Genomic DNA, 25,093 nt, shown 5'->3' on the forward strand with positions numbered 1-25,093 from the left:
GCACTGGTGTTGCATCAACAGTCAATATCAAATTACTGTTGTTGATGATGATAGTAATATATACAGTGCCATCAGTTTACCATAGAGTTATAGGCAACCCCCCCCCAAAAAAAACCAAAACAGATGGGTCTCTACATACCTCTATACCTGCTAGAAAAAGGGAAGTAATGACATGTCTGTAAATCAGTTTTGCATCCCAAATGCTCTATTCATATCTGTCATTGCCATTTCAGATCCATATGTTTGTGTGAGTGATTTCCAAAAATGTATAAACACACTCCAAACAAAACAAAACCTCTGCCTGAGACATTGGGGATCTCTTGCCATCCAGGAGAGACATAGGGCTAGAAAGGCCCATGATTAGACTCTGTATAAAGCAGCTTCATACTTCCATCTGTGATTGTTTGTATAGCGCTGTCCTGCACAGTCGATCCTGCCTGAACTCCTGGTGTTTTTCAGGTACTCCACATTCAAGGACACTTATGGCATGACTTAGGTCTGTTCAGAGTAATTGATAAACATCTTAACATTTAGAGAGTAGAACAGCTTTCCTTGACTGGGGGCAAGGGGCTTGGGGAAATGCGTGTAAGCAGATAGAACTTGAAATAAGTGACTACTGCTATTTTAAAAACAAGTTAGGAAGCAAGGAAATACTGCGGAAGGTTGATTTTACAATTCATCAGTCTCAGGCTCCTTAAGCGGACAGAATTGCCACCAGGAAAGCGGTCTCCCGAGGGGGCATTCTGAAAATAGCTCAAATAGCAGTTTCGTTAATTTAGGCTTGGACTGTAACTGATTTCAGGATTGAGTGAAGGAGAGGGCACAGCTGTGTCAAAAGCGACCCACAGTGGCAATAATGCTTGCTTTCTTGGTTTCACAGGAAACATGGGGAGGGAGGGGGTCTGGAACTTCATGGTAGAACAGATGCAGAGAGCCTTAGTTCAGGCTCTAATACAAGGCTGCATAACTTTGGCCCAGCTGTTTTTGGTGTACACGGTTTCCGTAGCCACTATGGCCATTAGACAGGGACTATGGGAATTGTAGTCCAGCATCTACAGGAGGGCCAACGTTGTGCAGCAAGATCTCAGTCGCAGTCCTAGGAAAGAGCCCTGCCTGTGTCCGTGGTGAATTACTTCCAGTTGAAGCAGAGGCGTAACTATAGGGGGGGCAGGGGGGGCACGTGCCCCGGGCGCCATCTTTTCTGGTCACGTGGGGGGGCGCCGCCATGACCAATTTTTTTTTTAATTTTTAAATTTTTTGTTAATACAAATGTTTCCTGCTCAGTGCAGCAGCGCTGCAGCAGTCAAGGGAGAGCGTCGGTGCCCCCTTCCCCACTAGCAGTCCCTTCCGCGCCACCTGTGGCCCCCCCCCCATTGCTTTGCTGGCGCCTGGCGGCTAGTCAGTGGCCTGGCTTGGCGGTGGCAGCGGGCGCTTGTGAGGAAAAACCTAAGTATAATGTAGTATGTTGGGGGCGCGGTGGGGGGGCGCGGTGGGGGGGCGCAGTGGGGGGGCGCCATTTCAGTGCTTGCCCCGGGCGCCGTTTTCCCTAGTTACGCCTCTGAGTTGAAGTACACTGTTCTGGTCTAGATAGATTGTAGAATGCAGCTTTGTATGTCCATAGAACTGTGACCTTGGGCCATGTGCACAGTGGGGATTGTGTTCCACTGCCTTGCGTGTAGCAGATGGCTCTGCCATTCTGATCAAAGAACAGCCCTTTGCTCCCACTAGCTGATCCGTCTCCAGTGATCTTGGAACAGACTGAACTGTTGTGTTGCCAATGAAACAAGGATAAAAAGAACCTGCTGGCTATCAGTTTGACCAGAGACTCTCTGTCTCACTCTTCTTGTTTCTGAGCTCTAAGCAAGAGTTTGAAAGTTGTCTGCTGCAATCATTACTTACAGGATAAAAAATTGTCAATAAATCTGTAGCCAAATAATTATGCGTGATATGTGGAGAGCTGCTGAATGATCCTTCAGGGCTCATGATTAGCTTTTCAATTTCTTGACATTCTAAAAATCAGGCCTAGTTCACACGAGCAGCAGATAAGGTGGTAAAGCTCTTTCTGGACTGTGCTACAAAGTTAAAGGTTGGTGGGGGGGAGGGGCGTTTGCATGGTTAAATGCTTTGATATTCTAAAACATTTGCTGCACATAGAAAAATAGCATACTAGGAAGGAGGATAGGATATAACCCTATCCTGTGTGATATGCTTAGAGAGGAGAGCTGGTCTTGTGGTAGCAAGCATGACTTGTCCCCCTAGTTGAGCAGGGTCTGCCCTGGTTGCATTTGAATGGGAGACCACATGAGACCACATGTGAGCATATTCCCCTCAGGGGATGGAGCTGCTCTGGAAAGAGCAGAAGGTTTCAAGTTCCCTCTCTAGTTTCTCCACAATAGGGCTGAGAGAGATTCCTGCCTGCAGCCTTGGAAAAGCAGCCACTGCCAGTCTGTGTAGACAATACTGAGCTAGATAGACCAAGGGTCTGACTCAGTAGAAGGCAGCTTCCTATGTCCTTATGCTGTGTGCATGGAAGTTCTTTAATGGACATGCATTATTTTGATCCCCCTACCTGCAATTGGACACTGTGCAGTCTAGAAACAGGTCGATTACCTCAGTTGCTCTTTTGTGTGGATTAAGCCTCAGTCTTCCCAGATGTTGTGGGATTTTGCAGTGCATTCCTAAGTCTGATCTCAAACACTCACTTCAGCTGTAGGGTCATCAGTTATCACACCCAGCATCTACAAGGCATACTGGAACTGTGGCAAATCCCACATCTAAATGGACTAATGGGTCAGGGCAAGTGGCACTGTCAATGTGAGTAGCTGTTGCCTCAAAACCCAGCACAGCTAGTGCTTCTTTTCTCAAGTCTCTCTTCTAGCCTCTGTTACACCATGCTATACCTAAGGCATGGGGAAAGTTAACGGTCTTCATATTTTGGCTCTAGACAGTGCATTTTAGAAAGCATTTTCCAAGATCCCTTTGAGGTGGGGGACGAATGGCTTCCAAGACAGTATCAGTCAGGGGCGTAACTATCATAGGGCAAGGGGAGACAGTTGTCTGGGGGCCCACTGCCTTGGGGGGGGCCCAGAGGCAAGTCACATGACTGACTCCCCCAGCCGCGCACCTGCCCAGGCTTCCTTCAGTTCTATTCATCCTCCAAAATTGATGTGAGTATTAAGACCTGGAGCTACCGGAACAGCATGTCTTTTTCTAGTTCTATTAAATGACTTGCATCATCCACAATTTACAAAACCTTTTAAAAGTAATTTAGGAGGATGTTCTATTGTGGCACATAGGTTCAGCCTCATCTAAAATTTCTTTACTTCATGAGCTAAGCTTCAGTGAGGAGGAGACCCATTTTTAAATCTTGTCTCTGGGCCCACTCCAACCTTGCTACACCGCTGGTATCAGTCATTGCTACTGAAAAAGTGAGAGAGAGTTATATGATAGGATCAAAGGACTGGTGTGCAATGATGACACTAGAACAGAGAACAGTATCCACTGGTGGACAGGGATGGAGGACTGTGCAGTGCCTCCCCTGATCACTAGAAGCTCTGCCTCATCTTTGTGTTTCTGAACGTACAGTCAACTCTGCCCACACTGTTCATGCTGATTCTCAGGCTTTGGGGAGATGCAAAACTTCATTCCCAGGAGAAGAGCATAAAGGCTTCAGTCCTGATTCACATTCCTAAATATAAAGATGAGCCATTTCACTGAAATGAATAAGTTTTCTTGCAAGTTTAAAATTAGGTGTGTGTTGAAAAATTAGGTGTGTGTTGAAATACCTTCGTTCATGTTGGACTCCACAGAGTCTAATGTAAAATCACAGAAATCACTAAGTGTCTTTCCACTTTCTTGCTAGATTGAGGTGATAATAAACATGAGTTCCTCTCATTAATGTGACTTGTTCTTTCATAATATAAAAGCTCTAGTGGGTTTGCAAGCTGAATTTTGATTTATTTGGTTTCTAATTTGATTTAGAGATGATGATGATAAGAAAAAATCCCCCTCCGATGGCACCGATGAGAAGGATAATGGAATGCAATCAAAGGCTGTCAATCGCATTGGCAATTCCAGTAATCCTTTCCTGGACATTCCTCATGACCCCAATGCCGCTGTGTATAAAACTGGATTCCTGGCACGTAAAATCCATGCTGATATGGATGGAAAGAAGAGTGAGTATGTTTCAGCAGGAAAATTAGTTTCTGTATGAGTCTGTATATGCTGCAATGAGGGAGAGGTATGCCAAGGGCAAAGGGAATGATGAACCCCACAGGTAGCAGCAACAACCTCTACAGCATTCCTCTGGGAATGTAAGGAAGGGGTGTCACTGCAAGATTCCAGGTGGGAGAGCAGTTTATGGATCTCACAAGTGGGAAGGAGAGCAGAGGACGTGTTCACCCTGTACAAGCGTATACAAGGGTTGCCAAGAAGGTGCCTCCAAGGACTTGGAGCAGCTGATTGAAGAAGAGGAAGGGGAGGATAACGACAGAGCAGAAACACCCTCCCCTGAGCTGATGTTTTTGCTCTGCCAGCAGGCCTGACCATTTCCCACTTGGCCATTTCTCTTACATGTTCTAAGGAGGAAAGCTGTCAGAAATGTCTAAGGATGGAATTGGTCTCTGGGTGCTCCGATGCCTTCCTCTTTTTTAGGCCTGATTTTGTACCTGTACTCTGGGATTTCCCTCCTGGTGTACTCCAAAGTAAAAGGGAAAGAGTGCCCCTGAGTCGGTATCGACTCCTGGTGCCCACAGAGCCCTGTGGTTGTCTTTGGTAGAGTACAGGAGGATTTTATCATCACCTCCTCCCATGCAGTATGAGATGATGCCTTTCAGCATCTTCCTATATCGCTGCTGCCCGATATAGATGTTTCCCATAGTCTGGGAAGCATCCCAGTGGGGATTTGAACTGGCAACCTCTGGCTTGCTAATCGTCATTTCCCCACTGTGTCATTAGGTGGCCTGGTGTACTCTAGCACAGCCCATTCTGAAGGCCTAGCTACCCTATTTATGGGACAGGCTGGATGGCTTTCCCTGTGTTCATTTTCAAACCCCAAGCCCAAAGACTTTCTCTCAGTCACCTTCTGAGAGGCAGCTCTGGTGAAAATAGTGCTGGTTAATCGAGGGGTAGCTATGAAAGGAAGTAAAACCGAAGTCTTCCAGAAAGATGAAACACATGCTTTCAGCAGGACATATAACCTGTTCTTTATCTGGCCCCCAACCAATACTAAAGCTATCTGTTGTTTAAAGGACAGGGAGATAGGTAATTCGAAACCAGATGAACTTAGACAAAGTACAGTATTAACTTATATTATCAATGTTTACTTATGTAGATTTTGGGATTCTTGTGTGTGTTTTGCTTTTTAGCTCCCCGAGGGAAAAGAGGATGGAAAACCTTTTATGCTGTTCTTAAGGGCACTGTGCTTTATTTGCAAAAGGTAAGAGCTTGTTTACCAGACCTACGCTCTTGAATTCTTTTTAGATGAAAAAGCAGAGGCGTTTTAGCTCTTTCTTGTTGGCACTTCATTGACAAATGTGCCTGCAGTGTTTACAGGCTAGATGAGTGACAGTATAGTCCTGCAAATACAATATATTTCTGAGCCACTTTGGATGCTCTCTAGCTCTGAGCCACTTTAGACTTTTCAAAAAAATAATGAAAGTGTGAGTCTTTTGTGACCTTCTACTACTACCACCCCCCATGCACCAGGGTCTTTTCTGAAGGGGATGGGAGAGAAGTGCATTTCTCTCCTGAAGAGATGTTTGTTCAGTCTCCACTGCCCAATTGGGAGAATGCGCATCTTCTTCATTCCCTCCGCCCTTAATATTTATTTATTATTTATTTAATAAATATGTATACCACCCACTACCGAAGTCTCTAGGCAGTTTACAGCATAAAACAAACCAAGAATTTAACAGTTAAAACATATAAAAATCAGATTAAAATATCCATAAAAAACACACCCACTAACTAAAAAGTTTGGCTGAAGAGATGTGTCTTTAGTTGTTTCCTAAAAGCCAACAAGGATGGTAAAGGTAAAGTGTGCCATCGAGTCAATGTCAACTCCTGGCAGCCACAGAGCTCTGTGGTCATCTTTGGTAGAATACAGGAGGGGTTTACCATTGCCATCTCCCGCAGAATATGAGATGATGTCTTTCAGCATCTCTAATCTCAGCAGGAAGTGCATTCCACAGTCCTGGGGCAACTACAGAGAAGGCACACCTTTGAGTCTCCACCAGACAAGCTGGTGGCACCCTCAGACAAACCTGTCCTGAAGATAGATAGATATACGTTTATTCGGTCATTGACCAGCAAACATTTACAATAAACCAGTACGTATTTTACAAATCATATAACAAAACCTGGCCATAACAGAGATAATATCAGTGTCCACATTAGTTAAAAGATAATTTAAATAAAATTCATCAGACCGGCCAGGCAAATTATCTAACATAGGAGATATAAGTCTTAAACAGGGTTCACTATAAAAATCACAATAAGAATAACATGCGAGGTGGATTCTATAACCCCTTTGCAACATGGGCAAAGTCATAAAAATAGCAGAACTCCCTTAAACCTGCCATCCAATACTGCTGTAGGAAGAACATTTAAACGCGCTAAAGTGAGGGCTTGTCTAAATTTAGGCAGAAGCACCACATCAAAGTACTTAGCTGGTTTAAGATTAATAGCTTGACTCCTTAAGTATAAACCCTGCTTGAGCCATGCACCTTCTTGTTGAACTTCTATATCCAGGACATGTTACTTAACTAACTTCCTGGCTTGCTCAATTCCTACAGTATGCAAACCCTCTACGGAGAGGCCAAAAAAAGAAAATTTACTTAACACAGCTCGTTTCCAGCTCGAATTAAAACCACCATTCATAGCCAAAGAGGCTAAACCCTCCTGAAGATCTTAATAGGCCGCAGGGTTTGTAACAAAGAAGGCATTCTCTTAAATATGAGATCTGGAAGCCTGAAGAAATGAGGACAGTACAAGCCTTGTTTCTTTTGTCCTTGGAAGACCCAAAGTGACAGTCAACTTCTGTGAAAGGGGCTAGGGGAACTCTCCTATAGGAGACAATAAGGGATGCAAAAAGTGAGTTTGAGGAGCATATAACTACAAGTGTCAAGGGGAATAACAAAACTTTAAATATATCAGCAGCAGAAAACCTGCCAGGGAGGCAGTTGGACCCTTAGATGATGAGGCTGTCAAAGGGATTATTAAGAAGAATAAGGAGATTGAAGAGAAGCTTAATGAGTTCTTTGCATCTGTCTTCACGGGGGAGGATACTGACCATATAGTCACTCCAGAACTGAGCTTCTCAGACTTGGAGGCTGGAAAACTGGACCAATTTGAGGTGATGAGAGGATGTTCTAAACTGTCATGAAAAAAATAAAAGTTAACAAATCGTGAGGGCCAGATGGCATCCACCCAAGAGTTCAGTGCTGGTGATTACCTTTAAAGCCCTGAACGGCTTAGGCCCGAGTTACCTTAGAGAGCACCTTCTTCTGCGTGATTCCCACCGCACATTAAGGTCATCTGAGGAGGTTTGTCTCCAGTTACCACCAGTTCGTCTGGTGGCGACTCAGAGGCAGGCCTTCTCTATAGATGCTCCGGGGCTGTGGAATGCGCTCCCTGCGGAGATCCGTAATTAGAATTCTTTATTAGCCTTCAGGAGAGCCCTTAAAACGTATTTGTTTGGCCTGGCTTTCCAGGGTTTTTAAATTCTAATCCGATTTTGGGGCTTTTAATTACTGGAATTGTTTAATTGCTGTTTTAAAATGTTTTTAAATTGTTGATCGTTGTTATATTGTTTTTAATTTGTTTTAGCTTTTTATTGTTTTAGTGGTTTGTTTTAATTGTAAACCGCCCTGAGCCATTTTGGAAGGGCGGTATAGCAATCAATCAATCAAACAAACAAACAAACAAACAAATAAATGAATAAATAAGAAGTGGGGTCTTCCAGGGATCTGTATTTGGACCATTGCTCTTTAACTGGTTCATAGCATACATGATCTAGAAGTTGGGGTAAGCAGCAAAGTGGCCAGATTTGCAGATGACACTAAACTAATTAGGGTAGTGAAATCCACAACAGACTGTGAGGAGCTCCAAAAGGATCTCTCCAAACTGGGTAAGTGGGTGACAAAATGGCAAATGCGGTGCATTGTAAGCAAGTGTAAAGTGATGCATATTGGGGCAAAAAACCCCAACTTCACATATACACTGATGAGTTCTGAGCTGACCAGGAGAGAGATCTTGGGGTTTTGGTGGACAGCTTGTTGAAAGTGTTGACTCAGTATGTGGCAGCTGTGAAAAAGGCAAATTCCATGCTAGGAATCATTAGGAAAAGGATTGCAAATAAAAATGCTAATATTATAATGCCCTTATACAAAACGACGGTGTGGCCACATTTGGAGTACTGCGTACAGTTCTGGTCACTGTATCTTAAGAAGGATATTGTAGAACTGGGGAAGGTGCAGAAGAGGACAACCAAGATGATTCGGCCTGGAACACCTTCCTTATGAGGCAAGGCTGCAGCATCTGGGGCTTTTTAGTTTGGAAAAGAGGCGACTATGGGGAGACATGATAGAAATGTATACAATTATGCATGAAGTGGAGAGAGTGGACAGAGAAAATTTTTTCTTCCTCTCTCACAGCACTAGAACCACGGGTAATCACATGAAACTCAAGGCTGGGAAATTTAGGACCAACACAAGGAAGTACTGTTTCACACAGCACATAATTAATCTATGGAATTCTCTGCCAGGGAATGCTGTGATGGCCACTATCTTGGATGGCTTTAAAAGTGGTTTAGACAAATTGATGGAGAACAGGTCTGTCAATGGCTACTAGTCTTGTGGCTATTGTCCACCTCCAGCCTCAGAGGCAAGATGCCTCTAAATACCTGGGGATGCCTCCCCAGTTGAAGGGGAACAAAAGCAAGAGAGAGGTAGGGGTGTGCATGAACAGTTCATGGAGAAAGGGTTCACCTCGAATCGGGGTCAGTTCGTAGGTTTGATTGCGGACCGGACTGGACCAGGCCCAGTTTGGGTGATCCAGTTCTGCACAAACAGGGATGGCCGGGCAGGGGCAGCAAGAGGTGTAAAGCACTGCTTATTCTGCCGTTGTGGCTGTTTACCTTGCTGGCGGCCCCAAGTGCACTCCCCTCTCCTTTTACCAAGCCACCGCCTCAGAAGCAGCTTGATAAAAGGAGAGGGGAGCATGCTTGGGGCCATCAGGAGGGTGAGCAGCAGCACTGGCAGCCATGCTGGCAGGGTAAGCAGCTATTTACACCTCTCCCTGTCCCTGCCCAGCTGCCCCTTAACTCCTGAAGGCCCCCCATCCCCCTGTATTTGTAAGGGGGAATCTTTACCAGAGTCCCCTTTACAAGTATATCCCCCAATCTGGTTCAGCCCGATTCAGTGGCCAAACCGAGCCAGGCACAGTTTAGATGTGTCGGTTCGGTCGGTTTGGATTTGACCTGAACCAGCCGTACCAGTTCTGTGCACAATTCTAAAGAGAGGTCATGCCCTCACCTCTTGCTTGTGGGTGTCTCAGGGACATCTGGTGTGAAACAGGATGCTGGACTGGGTGGGCCTTGGGTCTCATCCAGCAGGACTGTTGTTATGTTCTTAACTTTAACAAAGAAAGTTCTGCACCTCAGAAACGGCAGCTCCCAGGATTCTTTGAGGGAAGCTATGCCAGTTGCACAGGTACAAAAGCAATACAAGTTTGTACTGTGTGTTTCTACATGCCTCAATTCTAGCTACTGTTGTAGCATTTCAAAGTAATGGTTAAAATGTAATCCTGGCTAGTGAAATAGATACTGAGTGTTGTTAGCAGATGCCAAATGTTTCACTTCTGAAATTTTTTTTTGTAGAGACTAATGCAAAGATAGAAAGAAGCAGGAAACTCCCCCCCCCCATTTTTGATGATAATCCCAGCCTTGCATACAATTAAAACTGAACAGATGGCATTCAGGTTTCTTTGTTTCACTTTTTATCCACTTTCCACAGCAATAACATACTTTTTTAAGAGAGAGGGGAGAGTGCTGAGCTACTTTGATGTATGTTCTAGCTAATCCCAATTCAGCCATAATAACTGCTGCTTTTCAAATACTGCTGTGAGAATTGGGAGCTTTTAGTCAGTGTGGAAATGGGGGATTAATTTTTAACAAAGGTCTTTAAGAATGTGGACAAAAATATGTGCTTTGACTATCATTGACAAATCATCCAAAGTGTCTGATTTTGCTGCACTCCTGCCATGGCCACTCAACTATTCATGTGTCTCCTTGGTTATTTTGGTTTTAAAAGGCCATTGAGTACGGTGGGCGGGGCTTGGGTTTTTTTTAGAACAGGGATCTCTCTTCAAGGGAACATGCACAGCTGAGTGAGCCAAGAAGCAGAATAATTCCAAGCATTATTGCTCACTATGTTCAGACACAATGGAGAAACCTACCATCATGTGGATGTTCACTGAGGTGGAGCTTGCAGTACAGTAATCATCAGCCAATGATTACTGAGAATCGAAGGTTTTAAGAAAGTGGGTGCCTAGAGATAGGTCCTTTAGGTGGGTAATGTTTTCATGATACAGGTGTCACCTAGAAAATAAAAAAAAAACCCACTTCTGTCTACCTATTTTTTCACCTGGGACCATCCCATTTTAGCCTCATAATTCAGTAAACCCATGAGGTAGGCTAGAGGTAAGTGACTTGCCTGAGGCCCAACCAAGGAGCTTGATGGCAGGGAAGGGAGTTAAGCCCTCATCTGGCAGTTCCAAGTTCAAAACTCTTTCCACTACATTTAAGGGCACCTTGTGATATTGACAAGGTGCTATGAAGCTATGCAGTTGCAGGGGAGCCACAGCAAGAGAGAGGGCATGCCCTCAACTCTTGCCTGTGGGCTTCTCAGAGGCATCTGCTGGGCCATTGTGTGAAACAGGATGCTGGACTGGATGGGCCTTGGGCCTGATCCAGCAGGGATATTCTTAAGTTCTTGTTCTTATATTGCCTGCATGGCATGTAAGTCACTGCAGCTTTGTTCCTTCCCATGCTATGAAGATAATGTGAAGAGTTCTGGGTCACAGGGGAAGAGCTTATGATAGCATGACCTCCTCCCACATAGCCCAGGGCTTCCAACACTCAGTATGTCTTCACACCACAAAGGTATCGTAAGAAGATGTTCTAAGATGAACGAATTTGCTATCTTGGCTGTAGGAAAAGCTTCTTCAGCAGTGGTTCTCTTTAGTAATGAAAGCTTGTGTGTGTGTGTGTGTGTGTGTGTGTGTGTGTGTGTGTGTGTGTTGGGGGGACCCTCTGCCTTCTTGATTCCTAACAAAACCTGTCTAGCAGTATTTCTACTTTTGTCACAATATGTCCTAAGAGATATATAGTTTTGCCACCAGCTATATGACCTTGACTCAATCAGTTCACCTCTGTTTTCCCTCCAAAACACTTTTTAAATGACTGTATCTTCTTTGCTGCTGTACACCTATAGATCAAGATCTCACTGATTTTACTAGCCACAGGCACAGGATTTGAGTTACTCCCTGTTCTGAAAGAGATAATAGTAATAAAAAGCAAAAAAAAGTTAATTTTTTAAGAAGGGATACAACATGCAGAACAAACAAGCAAAGTCATAGCCTGCAAATGCCATGTTTAATGTCACAGAGGTTGGTTTTCAATATAATTTGTAGCAAGGGCATAATTGAATCGAGGAGGTGAGCTGTAAAGAAGAATGAGAAATGTACTGAAACACAGAAGGTCACAGTACACAGGTACTTCCAGTTTGTGGTAGGCTCTGGGGCAAAGTCCCCTCCAGCTTACTGGAGAATGGGGAAAGGAGTCATCATCAGCCAATGGGAGTGGCCTTTGAGAGATGCTGCTATTGGCCAAGTGGAGGAGTGCAGGTTAAATCAGCGGTAGCCTGCGTCTGTTGGCTGACTCATATGGTGAACATATTTCCTCTGCACTTTTGTTGGAGATAAGAATTTTATTGAATCTCTCCAACACTTCTAAGGCTCCAGGGAATTGTAGGTATGCCTAAGGAAGCACCAGAGCCTTGGGATCAAGGGAACTTTGAAATCCCTGAACTTGTCTGACCAAGCTCCAAGAAGCTCCCTGATGCAAATGAGCTACTGCTTAGGCGGAAGAAAGTATTCCAACAGGTACAGCCTTTTCCAACCCTGTTTCTACCCTGTAGGACAAAATGCACCTGCTGGAATTCTTCTTAAAGACTTGTCTTCTACAAGAGAGCTGTGTCCTCTTTTGTATCTAATCACCTAGTATAACCCAGCACCCCTTGTTCACTGTCAGATATAGCACTAGCACCTTTTTACTAGAACTGTTTTTACAATAGAAGAAGACATGCATCAGTTGCTAACTGTTGTTAGTGGTTATCTCCCTCACACACACTTACTTACTTGCTTCTGTTTCTAGCATTATTTCCAGTCCCATTAAAGGCATTTCTGCAATTGCTTTGACTTCTGATTTGCTATCCAGTGTAGGATGGACAGCATATTAGTCACATTCCCATCTCCCAAACATGGAGGGATCTTTGATTTACCTTGCTTATGTTGTTGGCCGTGGGCTTTTCTGCATTGAATTTGCCACGGGTCAGTGCTGAATTGAAATTGATTTAATGAACCGCTGACCCGCAGTGCCTATTCTGAAGACGTTGAGTAATCAGCATGGGCACTACTGGAAGCTCTATTTGTACTGGTCAGAAGTTATTTTGGGGTTGTTTTGCACATTTTTTCGATGCCACTTCCCTCTGTGTTTTGCTAACTTCCAGAATTCTCTAATATTTTTCCTTAATAATGTAAAAAAACAAAAGAACCTAACAACCTACTTTGAAGATGTCAATTTAGCAATAAAACAAAACATCCCCACGGGGGATGAAGGAAGAAAATCACAACTGCAAAATGAGGGGATGCTAGCCCATTTTATCACCCTGCAAGATCCTGCTCTTTAAAGGCAGGATCTTCTTAAAATTAATTCATTGGAATTTAAATGTTAGGAGTTAAAATTCATTTTTAAAAGTAGATTGTCCGATCTAAAGATGAGTCCATTCTTCAGGGCCAACATACTCCCAAGTCTGTGCTGTGGCAGGCTGCTGTGTGGATCCATCCTTTATTTCTCTCTCCTTACTGAGGAGGTAGTAATACTCCATCATAGCAATCACAAATCATTATACTAACTGGTGGGATAGTAGTATCCTGTACATTAGAAGATTGTAAAAGCTCATACTGTTGTGGTAACCCTTATTTTTTTATGAAGAAAGTGCTAGGTTCAAACCCTGGCAGTTCTAGTGAAACGTTCACAAGTGCAGGGGAATACTTGTTCTGCCATATGACTTAGAGAGGGACCATAGCTCAGTAGTAGAGCATTTGTTGGTCTATAAAAGGTCCCAGCTTCAATCCCTGGCATCCCCAGATAGGACTTGGAAAGACCTCCATCTGACATCCTGCTGAGCCACTAATTGGTAGTGTAGACCAATTGATTGATTGATTGAGTGCCGTCAAGTCGGTGTCGACTCTTAGCGAACACATAGATAGATTCTCTCCAGGATGATCTGTCTTCAACTTGGCCTCTAAGGTCTCTCAGTGGGGCATTCATTGCTGTCGTAATCGAGTCCATCCACCTTGCTGCTGGTCGTCGTCTTCTTCTCTTTCCTTCAACTTTTCTGAGCATGATGGACTTCTCAAGGGAGCTGGATCTTCTCATAATGTGTCCCAAGTATGATAGTTTGAGGCTGGTCATTTGTGCCTCAAGTGAAAATTCTGGAAGACCAATGCTCTGCATATAATTTGATTTCCCATAGAAATTAAGAGAACAAGTTAGGCATTCCTAACTTCTCCTTTTAATTTCAGTGGGACTTCCTTGAGTAAATTCAGTCATAAAGTTAGCCAGTATTGCTTGTTACCCTATTGAGAATCTTAAAAGGCAGACTTTTCAATGGCAGGTGAATACAGTAGATACAGAGAGAGTGTGCTAATGAAACTCAGGCTACAGTCCTATGTATGGCTCCACTGTGGGACTTATTTCTAAGTAAATATTCATAGCATTGCACTACACGTGCTTGTGTTTGCCACTCGAGGCAATTCTTTTGCAGCAGTATTTTATTGCTTCCTTTGGAATTGAACCAGGGAACACAATAGCAGAAAGAAATAATTTATACCTTTTAAAATTTTAATTTCTGCAGGATGAATACAAACCAGATAAGGCTTTATCAGAGGAAGATCTTAAAAATGCAGTCAGTGTTCACCATGCATTAGCATCGAAGGCAACTGATTATGAGAAGAAACCCAATGTCCTGAAGCTCAAGACGGCTGATTGGAGAGTGCTGCTTTTCCAAGCTCAGTAGGTTTCTTTTGGGAGTTCCCTTGGTTCTCTTTGGGAGTTAAGCAAATTACACAACCAACAGTGAATTGTTTTTTTAAAAAAATATGCTGCTTCTTGCATGCTTTTCAAAGTGTTCTTTTTACACTTTTGTTCTTGAATATAAGGAAAAGGAGAGAAACTCTATAAACAAATGCTATAACAAGGCTGGTGCAACTTTTGACCCACCAAGCTGAATGCAGCCCAACCCAAGGTTAGGGAATCGCTCATTTAAGAGGGTTTTAATTGGTTGTTAACACAGTAAAATATTTGATGTATTATATGTTTTACTTGTTGGTGTGTGTTTTTTTTAAACACATAGTGTTACTCCATTTTTTGGTTGTTTATTTTCTAATGGAAGATTTTTGCTTGTGAGATGTGTTTTGGTAGAATGTTGGATCTTAGGGTTACTGGAGAGCAAGGGTTTGTTTGCCCCATAACAGAGAAAGGAAAGTTAGATGCTGGAAGTAGGGTGTGCCAGGATAGAAGAGAGCTCAAGCAGTTAGACCCCTGCTAACTGGGCAAAGAGGCACCTTTTACCGTGGTCATTCTCTTTATTTAGCAGGGGGAGAGTAACTGGCCCTATCCACCCCCAGCACAGTACTTCCAGTGACTGTTGCTGGTGTCTATCTTATGTTTCTTTTTAGAATGTGAGCCCTTTGGGGACAGGGAGCCATCTTATTTGTTTTATTTCTCTTTGTAAACTGCCCTGAGCCATTTTTGGAAGGGCGGTATAGAAATCGAATTAATAATAATAATAATAATAATGCCTGTGCCCTCTTCTGGCCCTGCTCCAGCTCATCAGTCTCTGGGTGTTATCAGTGAACCACTACTTGACAGACTGTAGAATTATGTAGAACTTATTGTAACTGCCTTCATTGTTTTCCCCGACTGGGCTCTGGCCCAGGTAAATGTTGTAACTGTATGTGAAGTGTAATGATGAAGCAGCAAGAATCAGTCAAGGAAGCCATTCAGACTTTAATGAGAGGGGATGCTTCTGAGATTAATTCAGCCACAAGGATGGGGAATGAGGGGTAGAATCTTCCAAGCAGTGCTGCTGCTGGAATTCACTGTCCAGGAGATGATGCCGGAGCAGAAAACATGGGCCAGAGTGGCAGTTCCTATTATGTCAGTGCCAACACTGAAGAGAAAGCAAAAGAGAGAGGCTGGAGTTCAGACACCCTGACTGATCTATCTCTCTTCCACAGGAGCCCAGAAGAAATGGAGTCGTGGATCAATAAGATAAATTGTGTGGCAGCGGTTTTTTCTGCCCCACCGTTTCCAGCTGCTATTGGGTCCCAGAAGAAATTTAGCCGCCCTCTGTTACCTGCCTCCACAACCAAATTATCTCAGGTGATAATATCCCGTTTTAAGCATATTTAAAGGTGTGCACTGCATAAAATATGGCCATGGAAAAGTTCCCCTCACTCTCTCCTAGAGAACAGGACAGATCATTTATTGGCACAACTCCTTTAAAAACGTTTGCTAATATATTCTGCAGCATTGCAAGGTGGAGCAAGAGGTGCTCCCTCACAGAGCGGCTGCTGAAGAGATCAGCCAAAGGCTTGCTGAGTGATCATGTGCATGGGGAAAGGGTTGATTTTTGCTGCTCTTCCCTCCCTCCAAAAGTACTTTTTGGATCACAGGAATATATTGCACATTCCTCAGGGACATATTTCTGAAAGCTAAAAAATAGTTTGGACTGGAGGGAGGGAAGAGTAGTGAAAATTGCTTCCCCCACCCTGCATGTGCAATTGGCTGCATGGCAAGTTTTTGGCTGAGCTCTGCAGCAGCGTCTCTGCAAGGGTACAGCTCTTACTCTGCCTTCATAACACTGGAATATGTCAGCCACTGTTATCAGGGCAATATAATAAAGAGATTTTCTTGCTTTTTGAAACTAGAGTTATTTTGCATTTACATAACTAGAAAACCAAGATACCATTGCTTGCAATATTTTCTTTTAACTCTTAGGATATGGTTGCTTATTTATGTATCAGATAATGGCTGGCATGAGGAAAATTACTCATCATCATCAATTTTATTACGGCCATTGGCCAGCAGAAATAGGAGTAACAAATATACTCAATACAACGATCAATAAAACAATGCTAAAACACAATAAAACAGAATACAATCACTCATAATAAATTACTTAAAAACAATAGACAGCTCTCGCAATTAAGCACTTAATAGGGACCTTAACCTGATGGCAATGTAGAAAAATTTAGCTACAATTGTTGTAATCCCGGGGCTTGAATCTGCGAGGCAGTAATATGTATAAAAGAGCTAACACCTTCTGAGAAATTTGAGTAACAGAGGGGATATAAGTTCTTCTCTAGCATCCCGATATAAACAGCAATATAGCAATACGGGTGACAGGAAACTTACTCCAAGTAGTCCCATTACAATTAAAAGGACAAGTGGGGCAATGTCTGACGTGTCCTTTTAATTTCAATGGGACTACTTGGAGTAATTTTCCTCCTTATGTCAGCCAACACTCCTAAATGTGGAACGTTGTGCCCAAAATTCACCCCCAAAATATGCAAGTTTGTATATATTATTCTTAATAACTTCATTGGAATTGATGCCCATCAACCAATCTTATAATTGACAGGCAATAGTATAATTTAGAGAAACCCCCCTTTTCCCCCTAAGGCAGCAGTCCTGTGCACATTTACCTGGAAGTAGGTTCCATTGAATTCAGTGGGACTTGCTTCTGAGTAGGCATGGCTAAGATTGTGAAAGGCATGGAAGCTGAAACATCATGTTTTGGGTCATGAAGACTACTTTGTTTAATACCTAAGAGCACTCAACCTGCAATGTGCTCTCATCATGTTGTGTGCTTCCCTGTCCCTGCTAGTGAATTGTGTGAGCAGGAAAACATGCAATACACTGGCGTCATGGCATGGGGAATGCAGAGAAGTCAGACAGGGATCTTTTTTTTCTTTCCCTCAGATATTGTTTCTGTGGCTTGTACAACCTGCATCAGTCTCAATGTATGAACTGACTCGGCTGAAGAGCATTACATTTGTAGTATTGTGTAGTGATGTGAAAATTCCATCTGTGATTTGATCTGTGATGCACATCTACGAGTCACCTCTTGATGTTATAGTGTGCAAGTGATGAAAGTCGGTGTGAACTGGTTCTTTGCATGCAATTGTTTAAATATGCTAAAGGCTACTGTATGTCATTACAGATTTGGAGCTTTCAAAATTACTGTCACGGTTTTGATTTCCAGTAGCAACCACAAATGGTGGATACAGAACAGTCATAGAGTTGAGGCTGGATGTCCCTATGGGATGGGACCGTTGCTCAGTGGAAGAGCATCTGCTTTCAGGCTCCTGCCTGAAATCTCAGAGAGCTGCTGCCAGTTAGTGTAGACAATACTGAGCTAGGTGAACCAATGGTCTGACTCAGCATAAGGCAGCTTCCAAAGTTCCCAAGTACAAATTCTAGTCAGTTAGGGAGTTCCTGAGCTGGCCTTTCATATCTCTTAGAATTCTCACTCCTCTTCTGCCAGAGACTCCCATGACTTTAACATATGCATAGCAGGGAGAGGCTCAGGAGATACAGCTTTGGAGTTGTAATGGTGAAGGCACTTGCCACTAGGGATGTTCACAAATCAATTTTTTTTTTAATTTGATTTGTGCCCCAAACAAATCACCCTTGATTTGTTTTGTATCCAAATCTACCCCCTCCGAATCACCCCAGATTCGACTTGTATTTGATTCTATTCAGATTCAGACCAATTCGGGCCACTTAACAAGGTCCTAGGGACACCAAATTTGGGTTGTGGGTAGGTCCCCATGGGTGCCACCTACCACTCAAATTTCAAGGTAGTGGGATATGATTGATTTTTAATGAATTTTTTTTTAGGTTTTACTGATTTTGAACATTTCCTCAATAGAAAACAATGGGGATTCAAAGTTGCCATATCCTAACCCTAAAATGGATCCCCAGCTTTCATTTAAAAAAAAAAAAGCTACACTCTAGCCCTTGTAGAAGTGGAGTTATGGAGCAAAATGTGCAGTCATTATTTTTCAAGGGTTTGGATTATTTGGTGTATAATAACTTTTCCTCATAATGAATCCCTATGAGGATTCATTGCACACCTTCGTTTCTTCTGTTCATTTTGACTATGATTGGACAGTGGCAACTGTCAACTGCCATGTGTCAACCCCCCCCCCACACACACACACACACAAATACACTGGGGTACTCAGTTTATTGTTTAGGTATTTTTGAAATGTTTAGATTCTTTGGTGTCTTCATTACACACCTTCATTTCTTCTGTTCATTTTGACCCCACTGCTTTCCTGGTGGGAGTGGGGAATTAGTGGCATCCCATGTTCCGACTACCCCACAAACCACTGGGTACTTTGTTTATATTTTAGAAATTTTTGAGGTGTTTAGACTCTTTGGTGTGTAATGAATCCTCATAGGGATTCATTATGAGGAAAGGTTATTAGACACTAAAGAGAGTAAACACTTGAAAAAAAATCCTAAAACATAAACTGAGTAGTACCCCACTGCCTTGCAGGGGGCGGGGTGTAGTTGGCACATGGCAGTTGTCAGTTGGCGTTGTTGAAAAGACAGACCAAATGAATAGAAGAAATGAAGGTGTGTAATGAATCTTCATAGGGATTAATTGAGGGAAAGTTATTATACACCAAAGAATCCAAACACTTGAAAAATAGTGACCACACATTTTGCTCCATAACTCCACTTCTAAAAGGGCTAGACCTTAGCTTTTTTTAAAAAATGAAAACTGGGAATCTGGGGGGATTAATAGGAGGGATCGGAATCTGAAATCGATTCGAATCAAATCAGGTGCAATTCGATATGTACCTGAATCTAGCCAATGGACCACAGGGGTGATTTGTTTTGTCTCCAAATCACCTGAATCAGCAAGATTCGGGTACAGATTGATTCATACCCGAATCAATTTGCACATCCCTACTTGCCACACCCCTGCATCAACGTGCTCCCTGACTGTGCTCCTGTTTGTCCCTCCTACACATTTGCCATCCACAGATGGCAAATGTCTGAATGGGGCTCTAGGAATGCTGTGCCACCTCCATTCCCAGGTTTCTCTCTCTCTCTTTCTCTCTCTCTCTCTCTCTCTCCTGCTGCTATCTAGACCAAGGTCATCTTTTGTATCTTTATCCTGAGTTATTCCCCAATCATTTTCCTGGTGTGGATTACTGTTTCATTTGTCATAATACATAAGCCAGTATCTGGCAGCATAGTTTCATTTTCAGCTGCCCATTAAGAAAAATATGGTCTGTGTATTGGTAGAAAGAAGGGACAGGGAGCAAAAGGACACAAGCTAGATGTTTTCAGCCAAAAGGCAGGAGGAAGCAGTGTTATGTTTTCAAAGGAGATAAATTCTGGGACAAGTTGAGATCTGCCCGCTCTTATCTGTCAGCTAGAGAACTTGCCAGTAGGCTCCTGTGCGTTCTGCAGGGGATGAAAAACTGTCAACTCTGTCTAGTTGCTGTTTTAAATGTTGCGGCCTGAATCAAGATGTGGCTGCCCGTTGAGTGCACTATTTGAGGATATATTTCTGTTTCCCTGTCATTCTTTACTGCAGTGGCTCAATTGAGATGCTATGCTCTTCAGTCCCTCCCCCCACCCCACCAGAGCTGGCTCCCAGTTTGAGGGGTCCTGGGCAAAGGGCCCTCAATGGACCTCCCTACACTAGTTCACCATGTGCCCAACAATTACCTACAGATCTCTTTGAGGTTGGTGATAGCTGGTTGACCAGGTCTTCTCATTGGCCATTCAGAAAGTTCTTGGCTGGTAACGCTTCTCTGTATTTGAACACCAATTTGAGAACAGGACCCAGGGAGAGATGGTGGTAGTGACTGATTAACACTTCAGTGATGGAATGGCCACATGAGTGAACAGAATTGTATGGTGGTGTGTTTTCCTACATTTACTAAATGCACTAGAGATTCATATTCCAGCACGTACTCTTGTCTCTGCAGGATGATCAGCTAAAGTCGCATGAAAGTAAACTGAAGCAAATCTCCACTGAGCTTGCTGAGCATCGTTCCTACCCGCCGGATAAGAAACTTAAAGGCAAGGAAGTTGAGGACTACAAGCTGAAAGATCATTATCTGGAATTTGAGGTATGTTGGCATCAGTCCCAGTTGAGGGACGTCTTAAAGACCAGCTACTGCAGAAATAGCAGAGACTTGCCATGAAGCCAAGCAAATTAATCATGTAATGGCATTTTAATCACCATTTGCAAGCAAAATTGCAGGATTTAGTTTTGTCTGGGCATTGGCCAGTTCTAAATGTGAATAACTTATGACAGCTGAATGTGTGTGGAGCTAGGAGCAAAGGCCCTTGCACTGCGCTTCGACATTGCAGAGTTAGGTGACGTTTCCCATTCCAACTACTTCCCGGTCTTAAGAGCAGAATCCAGGCAGGGCTATGCTGAGCAAACTCATATGCTGAGTCATCAGCATTCAAATTTGCATATGGAGGTTTCACATTCTCTCTTTCATAAAATGCCTTTTGAAAAAACAGAGATTAACGTCTGATCAAGTTTTTGGCCCTTGCGAATAAGTTGCAATGGAAAGAAGCATGTCATGTAACTTGGCAGGTGGGGGGAGTGATCCTTTCTTTGTCTAGTACTCAATGGATCGCCATGATGGAAAAATGTTTCCATTTTTGATGTGCAAACACTGACCGCGGCCCAAACCTATGCATTCTTATGCAATGCACTATGGACAATGGGACTGTGTGCATAGGATTTCAGCCGCCTTTGTGTGATCCCAGCAGCACCTATCTTAACATATAGAAAGATGTACCTATATGTTTGTGTTCCTCCATTTTTAGAGGCAGTCTCCCCCTGAACAGGAGATGCTGGGGACAAATGACAAAAAGGGCTGTTGCCCTAATGCTCTGCTTGCGGGCTTTCCGGGAAGCATGAATATGGCTGCCATTGGAAACAGAATGTCAGACCTTTGGGCCTGATCCACCAGGGCTGCTGCTTAGGGTTTAAGCTGAAATCCATCACAAATCATGGACAGGAGGACGCTTTATTGTTCACCTCTTCAGGTTTGGCGTGCAGGTCTTCATTCAGCCTTATAATTCTGAGTGATGTCTCATGTATCCTTCCAGGGGTTTGAGTTTATGCAGAAAGGCCAATCTCCTGCAGATTCCCTGGAGCTCCTGAGTTCAGTTCCTGTGTATGCCTTCTGCATCCAGGCTCTCTTAGAGCAAGAGTCTCAAACTGCGGCCTTCCTGCAGACATTGGCCTGCAACTCCCATCATCTCTGGCGACTGGCCATTGTGACTGGGGATGATGGGAGTTGTAGTCCAACAGCTGCAACACTGCCGCTCAAGAGCCCTGTCTTGGAGCAAGGGTAGCCGGCCTGCAGCATGCATACCCCAAGGGCAGCAGGAGGACCGGCAGGCTCGGCTACTGTTTAGAGTCAGACCTGCCATCCATTGGTGCTTGTAGACTGCTCAGTAGAGTACAGGCAAAATGGCACCAAGTCATGAGGTTGAGCAACATGTATACTGGAGCATGTACTAGCCTGGCACTGTTGGTTGTTTCTGACTTGACGAGTGTCTCATTTGCCAAACAGGCTGTGCCCCATTGTCCTGCAGCTGTGGTTTTTACACTTTCTATCTTTAGGGAATTCATTCTGTAAAGTAGTCTGCTGAGAAACTCTGGTGTGTGGCAAAGGATTCTGGGGCTTATCCACACAGGGTGCTGTCCAGGCTTGATGGACCTCTCCTTGTCTCATGTGAACAGATAATGTCTAGTCGAATATACCCAGCATTCCCTTGCTGCTGTGGGTTGCTGAAACTTTTGATTAACAAGAGTGCAGGCAGGAAAACCCCAGGGCTGTAGAATAACGGTATGATGACCCAGCATTTGTAGCGCCATTTCCTCTTTTTGCAGCTCCCTGGCATATTCATTATCTGATGAAGCATGAAACAGTCCAGAACACTATCAATATTCATCTTGCTAGTTCCCTTAGTTTTGAGTGACACGCTTTAGCTATTTAATTTATTTGTCTCCTCACCGCTGCTGGAAGTATAGATACCGAGTGTATGACTGTCTCTCTTCATTTAATTTTAAAGTGGATTTTTCTTGTGATATTTCACTGCATGAATCTTGCTCTTCAAAGGGCTATTTGGAAACCCCATTCATAGCCATTTCTTTTTCTCTTGCACTCTTTTATAAAGGCCTTCAAGTTCTCTTTTATTTGAATAATAATGATTACCTGAATTTTGTTTTGAATTTGGAGAATGTACATTTTCTGTCTCTTTTGTGGAACGCAAATAACTTGACAATGGGTTTCCCCCCTCCCCTTTGAAGAGCGTGTGGGCAGTTGGTAGAACTTCATCAACATTTACACAGATTCAATAGGGATGGGTCAGAAGACACATTGTTAAATAAATTATTCTGGAAGGCCGGAGGGTGCATTTTGCATCTCTTAAAAGCCTTTTTCTGAAATCCAGTTAATCACTACTTATTTGAGTTAATCACAGAGGCATTGTGTGCAGCTGCAGATAGAACTGCCCCATAAGACTGCATGCCAGGCTTGACAGTGAACACAGGCAGCAGTTCAGTGCTTGCAAAAATACTTTGGGTCTCCACTAGCTCACTATATTGGGCCTAATGCGTTATTTAATTCCTATAGTCCTTCTGGCCAAAGGGGAAGCAGGGGTTTGTACCTTAAAAACTTTCTTAGGGAAAGGGTCCATAGTCAGTGGCATGCATGATATCCAGAAGGGCCAAGGTTCAGTCCTTGGCATCTCCAAGATCGCCATTTTGAGCTCTTTAATGAAGAATCCTCAAACATCTAATGACAGCATTTTCCCCTCTATATGCTGGAGTTCAAGGAAAGATAACAGCCAGCTAGGCATTTAGATTTTTCTATAATCTTCATATGAAATTAAGCATTCTCTCCCACCTTTAAAAAGTACTCTTAACTCAACATCCAGATCAGATATACTGTACATAAGAGTCTATAGATCTGGTATGGGCAAAAAGCAATCATGAATCATTCTCAATCCTGTCCGGGGGTGGGAGGGGGTGGGGGCAGCAGTTTTAATTTATTGTTAAATAGCAACATGCTATTCTGTTGCTGCAACAACAATTAATCTTGTTGGCACCTTAAAACTAAAGAAATGATGACCTCAATGTGGCAGTCTTTAAGGTGACCCAGGATTCTGCTTTGTTTCCCCCGCTCTTCTGCTTCTTTGAAGCTTGTTGCCTAAATCATCACAAAGGAGTTGACCTGTCCTAGTCTGACAGTAATTACCAAGGTGTAATTCCCCAAAGCAATTAAAATAATTGTCAAATGACTCCCTAGGAAAGAAGTACTCTGTGATCAGACATATGGGGTCTTTTAGATTAAAAAACAAACAAAAAACCAGAGTACAAAGCTTTAAAATAAAAGCATACACAGAGACACATTTTCATCAGCTTTGACTGGAGGATCTGTGATATCAGCATTCTCAAAATTCAAAGAGATGCTATGAATTGGCAGATCCAAAAGCAAAGGGAGGTCCATCTGATCCATAAAGTATGTAATCTCCTTGCATTCATCCTTGTGGGGTGTGTGTCTGTTTGTCTGTTCCCCAACATGTATTTGCTTGTGACTGAGTTGAGAGCTAGTATGACTTTCTGTATTAAGGTTACAGACTGACTGTGAAGAATGGTAATAGGATTTTACAGCTTTGCGACACAGCCTGAAGAAAAATGCCTTTCCCTGTCATATAAGTAGCACCCATCAAAGATCTGTAGGAAATTATCAGTAATTTATTTTGTATGCCTTTAGGAATAATAATCACATTCCCATTCTGCTGGTCTTATTGAAACCCTTTTAGCTTCTCATGAAATTTAGTCCTTGGACATTTTGCCTCACAAGAAATGTTCAATATTGCTTTAAGTCAGTGTTTTTCGAATGATTTGCATTTAGGCTTGGTTATTCTAATAACTGGGTGGTTCCCCCTTCAATCCAGCACCAGCCATCTGTTCCACAGCAGAGGGTGCATAGATCATGGGGTCAGCTGCATGGAGCTTCCTTCTGTGTGAAAAGATCTGTGGAACAGGCCACTCATCTAATTCTGTCATTAGAAAGTGAACTAGAACAAGACATCTCTCTTCCCCTTGCAAAACAACACACAGAGAAGCACCATTAGAACAATGCAGCCATTAGGTTGGCAAGCGCAAGAGTGTGAACTGATGAGGTTCATCCCCCACAGATCCAGTGTGAACTGATGAGGATCTTCTGCTAAAGGGCATTCAACGACCCATGTTTTGGCTGGTGAAGGGAGGGATTGTCCATCTACCTCAGGATCCCGGAGCTAACTGACCTTTGCTAACTGAACAAAGAGGCACCTTTTAAACTGGTGATTCTCTTCTATTTAGCAGGAAGACAGCAACTATTCCTGCTCAACAGCATCCTTCCAGTGACTGTTGCTGGTGTCTACCTTAGGTTCCTTTTTATAATGTGAGCCCTTTTGGGAGAGGGAGCCACCTTTTATTTATTTTTCTATGCAAATAGCATTGAGATCTTTTCTATGGACAGTAGTAGTAGTCGTCTTAGATCCTGCCCTTCCCTGGAACTTTGTACTTCCTTTCCAGGGGTGCCACGCTCCCTAAGGTGAGATGTCCCACAGCTTTTGTGGAAGCCCACCTCCCTGCCCTCCACTGAAAATTGTGTCTTGTCTTATTGAGATTAT

At 43.3% G+C, this 25,093-nt stretch overlaps 1 protein-coding gene across 9 annotated transcripts in view; it reads left to right on the top strand.

The window, feature by feature from the left end:
* PSD3 (pleckstrin and Sec7 domain containing 3) overlaps positions 1-25,093 on the top strand; it is a 201,216-nt gene that overhangs the window by 162,856 nt on the left and 13,267 nt on the right. For all 9 annotated transcript variants that reach the window (XM_053290547.1, XM_053290549.1, XM_053290552.1 and 6 more), the window contains 5 exons: positions 3,982-4,175; positions 5,367-5,437; positions 14,199-14,356; positions 15,583-15,727; positions 20,365-20,508. In XM_053290547.1, the coding sequence (XP_053146522.1) occupies positions 3,982-4,175; positions 5,367-5,437; positions 14,199-14,356; positions 15,583-15,727; positions 20,365-20,508 (712 nt within the window). The remainder of the gene's footprint in view (positions 1-3,981; positions 4,176-5,366; positions 5,438-14,198; positions 14,357-15,582; positions 15,728-20,364; positions 20,509-25,093) is intronic.

The sequence above is a fragment of the Hemicordylus capensis genome, chromosome 2, assembly GCF_027244095.1.
Source record: "Hemicordylus capensis ecotype Gifberg chromosome 2, rHemCap1.1.pri, whole genome shotgun sequence".
In the NCBI taxonomy this organism is placed as follows: domain Eukaryota; kingdom Metazoa; phylum Chordata; class Lepidosauria; order Squamata; family Cordylidae; genus Hemicordylus; species Hemicordylus capensis.